This window comes from Entamoeba invadens (assembly GCF_000330505.1).
Source record: "Entamoeba invadens IP1 unplaced genomic scaffold scaff_1105074725273, whole genome shotgun sequence".
NCBI lineage: Eukaryota > Evosea > Mastigamoebida > Endamoebidae > Entamoeba > Entamoeba invadens.
Window position 1 is genome coordinate 158137 of NW_004191876.1, and position 13091 is coordinate 171227.

General features: G+C 25.2%; 1 protein-coding gene across 1 annotated transcript; it reads left to right on the forward strand.

The window, feature by feature from the left end:
* Positions 1–6324: 6324 nt before the first annotated feature.
* On the forward strand, positions 6325–7751 carry EIN_297370 (hypothetical protein; the record flags this gene model as incomplete). Its single annotated transcript, XM_004185675.1, has 2 exons — positions 6325–6915; positions 7041–7751. The coding sequence occupies 2 exons, from the start codon at positions 6325–6327 to the stop codon at positions 7749–7751; spliced, it is 1302 nt and encodes a 433-aa protein (XP_004185723.1).
* Positions 7752–13091: the final 5340 nt, after the last annotated feature.

Here is a 13091-nt window from a genome sequence, read left to right on the forward strand (position 1 = left end):
AAATAGAATAATATTTAAATTATTATTAATTCTATTGTTTTATGTTACACTCTGATCTTGAAAAATAAAACCACGACACCATGTTAAGTATTGTTTTGTATATTTCAATGTGTTTGTCTCGTTGAGTTCAAACGCGCCAAAACATGTGCCGCCTCATTCGGAAACTTTTGTATTACTTTATATTTATTTTAATATGATAAATCAGCAGTATCTCCTATCGCGATGGAAGAATACCACTTTTAACTTAACCAAATAATAATATCCATAAAAACGAATTCAACGAAAGGAAAAACTGCCAAACCTCCCAAGAGTGTGATTTATTAAGAATCTCCGCTTGATTTTGGCCAATAAAAAGTGGACCCACTCTTTAAAGAGCATGTCTACCTTGTTTTTGGTTTGTTCTTAAGAAATGCTCAAATAATAGAGAACACAAAAATAATAATTACACACTCTTGGGAAATTAGACTGTATGAGTAATTGAATTTGAAATGTTATGGTTACTTTATTTGACAAATTTTGATAAAATTTTATTGTTTGTGATCACATTAAAATGTTGGTGATGATCATGATTGTGTGATAGTTTATAATTATCTTTACTTTTTTCATTGCTTTCTTATTTTTTATGTTGTGTGTTTGGGTTTTTGGCTTGCTTTTAATTATTCAATTTTTTATATAAACTTGATAATAAAAAAGCAATTAATTAGTTCGGGTTATAGTTAAAATTTTTATTATAATTAAATTATAATTTTTACCATTTAACCCAAACTTGTCGTTTAAGTCAAACTTGTCATACTGTATATTTTACATATTATGTTTTTATTTTCTATGAAAATTATGAAATTAATCAAAACCAAACCACCTTACAAACATTTTAATTACATGACAATTTATTATTTATATTTTGAATGATTTCATCATAAAAATTTATAATTACGGGTTTTATTAGATTTTATTACAAAATTTATTCAAATTTAACCATAAGTTTATTTATAAAAAAAATAATTAAATAATTTTAATTAATTTGTAATGATTCTCAAATATAACGAATATTATGGCTGTTCTGCGACTTTTGATAATACTGAGAAGTCGGCGACTTTTTGAGTCCCTTCAAAAGTCGTTGACTTCTTTTAGAACTAAATAACTATTAACTTTAATAAATTATATTATATTAATTATAGTCTCAAAATGTGTAAAAACACAATAGTTGTTATAATTTGTTATATTATAATCATATAAATATAATTTAAAAAATGATTTGAGAAGATATAATTGGGACGGCATTGTTTCATTTAATTTTTTAATAATAATTATATTAAATTTATATGGTTTATTTTTTTCAATATCTTTTACATGATAAATGGTATTTTGAATAGTTATTTAACTAAGTATTTAAATCAGCGACTTTTAAGACCACTGAAAATTCGGCGATTTTCAAAGGGACTATAAAGTCGCCGAACAACTATTAGTAAAATTATACATTAATTGGAATAATATCCAAATTCGATTATATTTAATCTGATATTTTTTTGTATTTCTCATTTCTAATCGAAACTTAATAATCAAGAATTTATGTGGTTGTATAAATTTGATGTTTAATGTTGTTGTTTTAAGATATTAAAGATGTTTTTGTTTTTGAAATTTATGTTATTATTGTATAACACTTCTTGCATTAAAATTATTTAATAATTAATATCCATCAAATTGGAATTAAAAACTGTATTGTTAATGATTGTTTTGTGATTAATCGAAAAATAAGCATTTTTGTTGCCATTTAATTGTCAAACTCTTCACCATCAAATTGTAAATCAGCATTTGTAGTGATAATTTGGGTAAAAACAATTTATTGTTTGCAAAATATTGAACTTCGATAATTTTTAAGAAAATGTAAAACAAAATATTTAAATGAAAAACGAAAGCTTAACCAATTTACAAATGTTGTTATATTTTATTTTTAGTGTTTATGTACTCATTTAAACTTACAACGATAGATTTGTTTTTGTTGAATGTTGATTTCATTTTGGAATACACTAAACACGCACAAAAATGTTATTGTTTTTGATGAACAAACATTTATGCTGCATTTTTTTGTCAACCATAAAACCAATCTTTTATTATTTATGAATTTAATGATCCTTTTTACAGTTTAATTCAAATTTAATCTGTGGCTTGTAATTCATCAGTTAAAAATTGCAAATGATTAATGATTTATATCTTTTATCTAAAGTTATTTCGATGAATAATAGTATTAACAGTTGCTATTAATAATAAAGTTCTTCATAAAATAAAAATTTTTGATATATTAACGATCGGTTATTTATTGTTTATAAAAGCAACATGTTATGGAAGTGTTTTGTGTTACAAATCAATGTTTGTATGTTTATCGTAATTTAAATGGATAAACTTTAATTTGAAATTATTTTATTTGTTTATAAAATAATATCCATTTTCCATATTTTCATTTTTTTGTTTCAATAGTTCATATTTAACAAAAAGAACTAAACTAAAATATATAACAGATGTTACAAAAGATCAAAACAAAAAGTGATATGTTTGTTTTTAAATAAATTTTGATAATCTTTATTTAAAAAGTGTATTTATTATTTTTATTAAAGACCACATTATAATTGTTTACAAAACATTCAATTAAATATATAATAAAAGTTAAAATTTTAATTCTTATTAATAAAACAATCATCCGTATATGAACAGACCCATCAACATTTTTATACAAGTTGATTAACAACTTGATTTTTCACTGTTTAAAATTTGTTTTGATATTTACAATAAAGTATATACAACCAATTAATATAAATTGGTACTTTTATGTTGTACAAATATTTGACTTTTTATTGATAGTTGCGCAACTAATAATGAACTTTTCAAAACGTTTGTCATGAATTGAGATAAATATAAAGATCAATTATTACGTTTTTTTTCTAGACCTTTTGCCCAAATCATTAATTTTAATTGTTTTGAAATCTGATCATTTCCATTATATTTACATGGTCCTTGATTACCGTCATTTCAAAAAATCCTTTACACCTTAGATATATACACATCGTGTTTTAATCAATTTATTGTTAATTCTTTATCTATTTTACATTTATATTTTGTTAAAATTAATAATAAATTATATTCATTATTTTAAAACTTAAATTATTGTTTATTGGTAAAATATTAATCGTTAATTAAAAAAAGACGCGCTAATTTTAATGCTGAAAACGCAAATTATGTTTTATACATTAAATAAACATATTTTTTTTCAAAAAGCTTTTTTTGTTCGGCAATTTCGTCCAACTTTTTTGAACAAATATTATGTTATAATTTAAAAAACTATAACAATGAAAAATAAGTCCAATTAACTGAAATAAAAACAAAATTAATTTAAAAAAGATAAAAATATATACACTTTTGGGAATAAGTCTTATTTTTTATATATATTTTTCTAACCATGAGTAAAATAAATATAAATTTAAACATGAAACACAATCAAACTATTAATTTATTAATTACAATTTATTAATTATTAATTAATTTTTGTAAATATTTATATTATATTAATAAATTAACAATAAATTAAAACATATAATATGATAAAGTATAATGATGCTATATTATATGATATCGAATAATAAAAATTAACGTTAATTAAATTCAGTTAGTCAAAATATTAAAATCCGAAGTCAAATCTTCAATTAATTTTCTATTTGATTATTTTAATAGTTTTTTAAATTGTTAATCAGTTATGAAGTATTATTTGTCTGAATTCTATCAATTACATATTATTTTATATTCAAACCATTTATTATGATAAACATTATTTATTTTATTATACAAACGCTTTGAAAATTTTAACCAAACCCGCCTTACAAACATTTCAATTCCGTTTTTGTTTCTCGTTTATTTTTCGACTAACATTACTATCAAAATATAAAATTGTGGGCTTTTTTTGAATAAAAGAGGTATTCACACCACAAAAATTATATATTTATCTAGTTATTTTACCAATAAAACAATATACAATCAATCATTTTGATAGACACCACAAAATGAACAAGATGAAATAATGAATATAGATGCTCCATTTAGAGTAAAACTAATCATATTAATTAAACTGTAATTGTAAATCAAATAAACAATTATTGTTTTTAAATGTTGTCATTGTTCAAAAAAACAAATTCATTTAAATATTTTGTAAAAGTCAATTCATTTTAAAACTTTCATACAATAACTTATGATGGTGTTGCAAACTATATTTTAATTTAAGCGTTAATATGATTTTTTGACAACAATTGTAATTAACACAAAAAATATTTAACTATCATAATTTATATTTTATATATTGTTATATTTTTATGTGCTTGTGTTGTTGTTTACTATTATTTTTATTTTAACGGAATGATAATATTATTATGTTTATTTTTTTGTTTGTAATAATGGATCGTGCATATATATATATATATATATATATATATATATATATATATATATATATATATATATATTGGTTAACAATGAATAATTTGTTAATTATATATTTAATAACTGAATTTGCTTATTTTTTCTTGTTGATGTAACCAAATTTTTTATTGGTGTTAAATTATTATTTTTTTCATCATATTTAATCTTATCATTAGTTTGTCATTATAACTAATTAATTATCAATGTCAATTTAATTTAATTAATTTATTCATTATATAATCACCTAAAAAGAAAATGCATATATCATGTAATGTTATTATTACTTTTTAACCCTTCGAGTACCAGAAATTAACAATAATTAATTTTTATTTTTTTTCAAAAATTTTAAAAAAACAAAACCCAATTCCAAAATTCTGAAAAGGTGACAGGAAAATTACCATTTTATAGTTCATGAAAGCCAGTAAAAATAATGTATAAACAAATAACCGTCATTTTTTTATTAAAACAACAAAAAATGAATAAGTGAGTAGCAATTTTTAATTGAGTGTAACAATTACTTGTTGTTTATAATAAAAAATAATTCAAAAGTATAACAAGTGTTAAAAATGCCAAATGTTTTGAAGATACGAAAAAGGATTTACAAATTGAAGTTTACAGTTCATATTGTATAGTTTTATTATTATAAATTTACTATAATGACAACTAAAACGATTAATTATAATAAATAATTTAAATTTAAAAGTATAGTTTATTCGTTGAACCCTTATGTGGGGTTATGTGTGTTACTTGCTAATTCATTGAACATTTTCACTTTTCTTTTTGTCTCTTTCATGTATCAACATATCACTCTTCTTCATTTCTGTTATATAATTTCGTTTTCGACGCTTTTATCGTTTATTTTGGTTATAGACAAAAGACATTACATCATAACAAGTATATATAAAATGAAAATAAATGAAAATAAATAAACAACAACAAACATCAGCCCAAAGCAAATAAAAGTTGTTCTTTTCACTCATTATCTACTACGTATATTTGTTCAAATATGTTTTTTGCGTGTTCATTTGATAATGTATATTCATTAAACACTGCAGAGTTTTACCCCCTCATAGTTATTGATAATTAAAATTTACTCAAAAACAAACATTTAAGATGAAAGGTTTACATGTACATTTTTGAAAATTACAATCTGTTTGTTAGTATCTAACATAGCACATAGAAATTATAAACAAACTGTAACATTTAAGTACAAAAATTCGTATTTGCGTGCTTGTGTATATATTCACCCATTCTTCGTTAATATGTTTATGTTATGTTATCCTTTTAGTGTTATTTTCATATTATTTTATTATAAAATAATATATTATTTATTATATTATTTTAATATAATAACTATTATTATATTAAATAATAATATTTATTATTTTTTAACTTTCGGGGTTGTTGTTTCTATTTATTTTTATTTTAAAGTGTTTTTATAAAGTATAATGAATGTTATTTTGTTTTAAATGTTATTATTATATATTTTCATTAATTTATTTTGAATTATGTAATATAATAATTAAACTATAATAAAACCATTATACCAACATTCATGTTACAAAAAAAAACATCTAAACTCGTTCTTATCACATGGAAGATTTGATTGTTGGTGACTACAAGTGGAAAGCAATGGGCCCCATCAACAAAGAAAAGAAAAAGTTCAAAGGAAGGTTGCGAAGGTGGGCGCTGACTATAAAGCAGAATTTTGTAATTTGACTGCTTCTGACTTGTTTTTTAAGTTTTTTGACAAAAATTTAGTCGAAAAAATAACAGCATTTACCAACGCCAAATTATCAGGAAAAAGGTAAACTCCAAATAACAAAAACAGACATTATACGATATTTCGGCATTTTACTATATATGGGAGCACACTGTGACATAAAGAATCCAATTTCCGAGCTTTGGAACGAAAAACACGGGAAACCAAATATTTATGGTAAAGCTATGCCAAGAAATGTTTTTCAACTTATCAATGCCAACATAGAGACTTACGATGTCACAACTCTTCCGGATGAAGTTGAGAAAGAGAGTTGTTTTATAGGTGATGAAGAAGAGAGTGAGGACAGTGCATCCGATAAGGAGAAAAATCCAGAGAATAAAGAAGAGACTGAAGAAGAAGACTATTTGAGTTGTGATGAGTGGGTCAAAAAACATCCTGTTGACCCGACCGAAGAGAAGCTAAAAAAGGATGTTGAAGTGAGACAAAAAGTAAATGATGAAGAGACTATAGAAAGGGGGTTAATCAAAGCATCAAACACGCCAAACTCAAATGACAAGTTTGGCAAAATTAGGGAAGTGTTGGAAGCTTTTATTCACAACTTAGTGAACAACAAATACTTTACACCAAGCACCACACTATCGGTTGATGAACACCTTTGCGCATTCAAGGGAAAGATATGGGCAAAGGTATTCATCAAGTCCAAACCTCAGCGTTACGGCATCAAGTTTTGGGTTTGTTTTTTTTGTTGTAAGAATAATCAATGAAGTCGGAGATTCACGGTGTTGAGACATATACATCGGTAATTGACTTGTTGTTAATATTGTGTTTGATAATATGTTCAATGAATAACAAAAAGATGTGCTGTGATTGTGAAAGTGGTATGGTTATAAACCTACAGATGTACTGTGGAAAGTGCGACAAGAAGGAAGAAAATCAAGGATTTCGGGTGACTATAGATATGGTAGCTCCACAATTGTGTATAAGAAAGTTTGTGACAGTTGTATGTGACAACTTTTTCTGCAGCTTAAGATTGGCACATTATTTGGCTCAATGTGGTTCAACATTGCTTGTGATTGTGCGAAAAAATAGAACTGAGTTACCAGAAGAAGCCAAGCAAATCAAACGGTATGACCCCAATGATGATAAAAAGGCTACTACAAGAGAGGCAGATTCAACGGAAGTGTGTACAAAGGGTGTATGCAAATTGCTTTCTTACTATAACGAAAAGAAGAAGTTGGTGCTCATTATGACGACGATGCATAATGCTAAAGAGTTGTACACCGTTCAGGAGCAATTGAGGGGGAAAAATGGCAAACTTGTGAGTGTACACAAACCAAATGTGATAAAACAATACAATGCGACAATGGGAGGCGTTGATAGTGCAGATCAGATGATACATACTTACACTTGTAGAAGGCGCACTTCAAGATGGAATGTGAGAATACTTTATGATTTACTTGACATTGCTGCCCTCAATGTTTACAAGGTATATCATCATCACCACGATAAGGTGGACAGGTTGAATTTCCTCAATGAATTGACAGAGTCATTGATGGAAATGGAGTAAATTACTTCTTTGGTTTTATAGGTTTTATTATAGTTAATAATCTATTTATTTTCTTTGTTATTTTTCTGTTTTTTGTGATCTCTGAAAATCACTTTTGTGTATCGTACAATATTCAAAGCGTTTTTTACATATTTATAAGGGAGGGGCTTTGCTTTTTTATATAAAATTATTATTATTATACTAATTTTTCACTATAATATAATACAAATAAATGATGTGATTACATAATTTCCAAATCTCTGACTCACATCACCCTGATTCTTCGTTTTTGTATGCTTTATCATTGATTTTAAATTTGTAAGGATAGCATCACTCTACTGAGTTAATATATCAATTCAAAATAAAAGAATTGTGAATCTATTTGTTGGTTAGTTTCTATTGTGTATCCCTGTATAAACGCCACAAGCAACAAACAGTATATTCACTTCAAATAGCGATATATTGTGAAAGTGGGTGAGTAGAATACAAAATCTGGTTGATAAGAGTCACTATCTTACAAGTATATACATTCAAAGTCGCTTATTTGTAGGTTTTTGTATTTGTGGGTTTTGCTTATTTGTGGGTTAACTGACCAATCAAAATCAAAACATACAAATAGGTTGTATCTTCTCGAAACTGAGTAATTAATTGAAATCAATTAAAATAACTTTATTTTTTGAGTGTATCTGAAACAAAATCTAATATGGAATAAGACTTCTTTTGTATTTTTTAACCTATTTAATCTAATTCTTTTAAGTTTTTGTTAAAATGGTTTCAATATTTAATAATTGTTTTTATATTTTATTTTAAAAAATACTATAATTAATAATATTTTTTGATTGATAATACAAATGTGGTACTTAGGTTTCGACTAATAATTAATAATTATTATACCATTGTATAAATTATTTATAATAATTGTATTTGAACGTTTTTTTGAAAATAATTAAAAACCTTGTTCATTATTATTCAAATAGTATTCAAATAATAAAACGAAACCTTATTATTCGTCGAAACTTCAGTCTCATATTTGTAATTATATTATCAGTTTTTAAACAATAATAATAAAAATTTGAACCATTACAATTAGAATATTAAGGGAAACTGTTGAAAAATCTCCAAAAACACTATTTTTGTTTATATTTGGTTTCCCAACTTTTTTTTAATTCCTATTTTTTAAGGCTTATTTTGTGTATTTATTTTGTCAAGCAAACAACAATTTACAATAGACTTTAGTAAAAGACTAAAAATAAAGAATATGGTTATTTTTATTATTTTTTGATGATAAAAATAAATCATTCAAAAATAATGTTTAAAATTAAAGTTATTTATTATCATAATTTTTAATATTTTATTTTTATAAAAAAACATAAACTTTGTAAAAAAACTAAACAACAATGCGATAAAATTTCATCGCAAAATAAAAAAACAAATCCATCGAAGCAAAATAATCAAAATAACACCAAAATTATTTAGACAATCACATAATAATTAATAAAATCAATTTAATTGTTAAAAACAACAATCAATAATTAACACAACTATTTTTGTTGAAATATATTCTAAAGTTTCAAATAAAATCAAAAATACACGTTTAATAATTGAGTGTTTATAACAATCTTTATTTTTCATCAATGTCTCATAGCCCAATGATATCAAAACCTCCGAAAGTTAAACATGTGTATAAAACACAAGATGAAAAATTGCAAAGTTTAGTGAACACAATGAAAAATCCTTTAATACCACAGTATATTAATGTGATTGATTATTTAAAAGAAATCCCAGATATGATTATTTTTTTAAAGATCTTGAGATCAAAGTTAAATCCATGGCATTTGATTCTTTCCGTCAACAAGTACGTCATTGTTTAAAGGAATTGCCAGAAAATGTTTCAAAAATATTAAAAGAAAAAAAATTGTCTTTTCCCATTGCACTTGACTATTTTTTCGGGACTTTCGAAAGAAAAAGTGTTCGTTGTCAAATCGACAAAATAAACAACGAAAATAAAACTGGTAAAAAACCCGAAAAAGGACGAAAAAGACTACTAAATGATGAAGAAATTATTGCGATACAAAACGCAATAAAAGATAGTAAGACTAAAAAAGCAACACGTGAAGAAGCAAGTTTTTTTATTTACGAAAATTTCGACAAAAATATTGGGTCCAAGCAATTGCACAAAATTATGACCCCATATTCCAGATGTTGCACCAGTTATGGCACCAGTTACGGAAGCAAAACGGGCAGAAGTTACACCTGAGTCAATTTTGCAATATTACACTGAATTGAAAAAGAAAATTGATGGGTGTCGTTTTGAGCTTATTTTTAACCTCGATGAAGTTGGATTCGACCAATGGGTCGATTCTCATTCAAAAATTGTCTATGAAGAAGTTTCTAGAGGACAAGATGTGTTTAATGAAGTTGAAAGAGAAAGTTCCAGAACAAGTCTTTTGTGTTGTGGATGCCTAGATGGAACCAAAATGATTCCACTTGTTGTAACTAAAAAACTTTCTCTGGAAGATGTTGCTATTATATCCCTTAAAAGTCGGGCTTTATTATGGACACAAAAATCAGGTGTTTTGAATACTGAATTATACACCCTCTGGTTAAAAAAGTGTTCTTCCCGACAATTAAGGCAAAAAGAGAACAAATGGGTGTGCGTGCCGATATGAAAGCCTTCCTAATTCTTGATGGTTTTTCAGGCCATTTTTCTGAAGAAATTCAAAATTTATTTTTGGAAAATCATGTAGAAATGATTAAGGAGGTCCCTCACAGTTCCCATTTATGTCAACCAATGGACTTGGGAATATTCGGGAACCAAAAGAAATTTTTGGCGGACAAAAACAACTATCTTTGCCACAAATTCACTTTATTAAAAAAAGAAGGAAAAAATGTTGAAAAAAGTGGGAAATTGCTTCAAATAGATTCCCCAGAGTTCAAACAAGCAATGAAAAAAATATTAACATGTCTGAAGAGGAAAAATTAGAGAGCTAATCTATTCCTGGGAGTGTGTGGCAAATGGAGACAATGTCACGAGCTCTTTTAAACAAGCAGGAATATCATTTGTGCCACACACTCCCAGTGAAAGCGAGCTTCAGGAGATACAAAAGAAGTCGCCAAATTACAATATTTCAGATTACATAACGGGGGTGGTAAAAGTGGACATGAATGGGGCAAGAGAAGTCTGCAAATTCTTGGGTATGGCTGCAGAACCTAAAGTTGTTGGAGCGACCAGAGTTGCTCTCGAAAATTATGAAGACAGGAAAAAACGTCTTCAACGTGAGAAACTCACCAACACCAGGAAGCAAAGTCAAGCCAAAAAACCCAGAAAACCCGAAAAATAACTGCGGTTTTAAGTTTTATTTTTTGTCACAAACCTTTTTCTATAATTAAATAAAGTATTTGTTATATGTTAATTATATTAATATAATTTAAAATAGTAATATTTTAATCTGAGTATTATATATTAAAACACTCAACAATAACGACAATTCAAAAATATATTTGATACATTACAAAAAATAGTATAAAAAACAATATTTTAATTATCAAGGTTTGATTTACAACAAAAATGGGTATAAAAAAGTTTCAAAAATCTGAAATCAAACAATCATTAAAACTCAGAAGAAAACGCGTTTGTTTATCATGATTATGAACACTGTCAAATAATGAACTTGGGAAATTAAGAACGAAAAAAATAATGAGAAGGTCATATATGCATACAAATAATTATTATTCAACGACAACATATATTTATTACTGTCCCGAACCACCAGAAGAGACGTTTGTTTTATTTAATAATGTTTATAAGCATAGATTTTAAAATTATAATTTAGGTTATTACAGCTGATTAGTTTATGAATGGGAAAAGTTCCAAAAAGAAAAAACACAGAAAACAAAGTGATCAACAAATTACATCGTGATTAATCGTAACTAACGAAAATATAAACCATCTCGTTAACTGTGTTAAAAGAACTGTTTATTATACTTTGTTTAATTTGTACGGGTTTTGTCTCTATAAATCCAACTATTAATATCATTTTATAAATAGTTCAATGGGTTTCCCGATTATATTAAACAAATACATGTATTATATTATGTATTCTCCCTAATATAAATATATTATTAACAACATATTCGAAACACTTCTAAATAATACTCAGGCAAAGCAAAAATGTTGGTTTTATTTTTTTGAAAAAGGATAAAAAAAATAACAAAATAATAATTAAAAACCATTTAACCTATTGTTACCAACTTTATACAACATCGCTTTTTTCAGCCCCTTTAATTTTGTATCATATATAATAAATTTGTTTCAATATAAAATGAGTTTGTCTCAAAAAATATTTGTGCCATAATTATTAATTATTGTTTCAAAAAAATATAGAATGTTTGCATAAATGGTTTTTATTGTTTCTAAACAAATAATTACAAATCAAAATAAATGTGGGTAAATTAAAACATAAAAATGATTGTATTGTATTACGGTATGGCGGTCAACTCTTTTGTATTTATACATAGAGATGACATTGACCATTTTTTGAACGTATGGTCAACTGTCTGACAATATGCAAATTCCCCGACCTAAACAATTCAACTTGCAGATAAAAAAAGCGCTGCAGATATTTATTTATCATTCATACCACCAACTCCTCTTGAAATACAACCAACTTCTAATTCTACAGACAGGATATATAAAAGAATATATATAAGTCACAGAATCGCAAAGAAAAAAAATCGACCGAAGAATATGCCGATTATGGAAAAACATGAGATTGGAAACTTATTTGTTTTATTTTTTTATGATTTTTAGTTTAAATATTATTTTTTTAATTCTGGTTATTATTTAATTTTTAATACACTTTTGGTCTTATTATTTGAAAAAGTAAATAAAGTGCAGTTTTGAGCATATTATTCAAAAACATTCCCAAAACAGCATATTTTTTATTTTTATAATTATTTTCTTTAAAATAAGCAAAAAAATTCTTTTGTGAACAGGATTTTTTATTTTATCCAAAAAGATAAAATGCCATTTTTTCTTTTTCAAAAAAACGATTATTTAATTGAGGTTTGCAGCCCTGTGTATAATAAATAATAATCATAAATTATAATATATAAATACTATAATATTAAACTAATTTTCATAACATCAAAACTACTTGTTTTTACTATTGTTTGTATGATATAACAATTTAATAAATAAAATGTTATATAAAAACAATTTCCAATATCATTTTTTTAAAAAATGTGTAAAAAATTTGCCACAAAAAAAACGGAATTGTGCCGACCCATGCCATTTTAGATAAGTAAATAAAATTAAATAAATAATATACTGGCCAACCACACTAAAATTAACCACAAAAT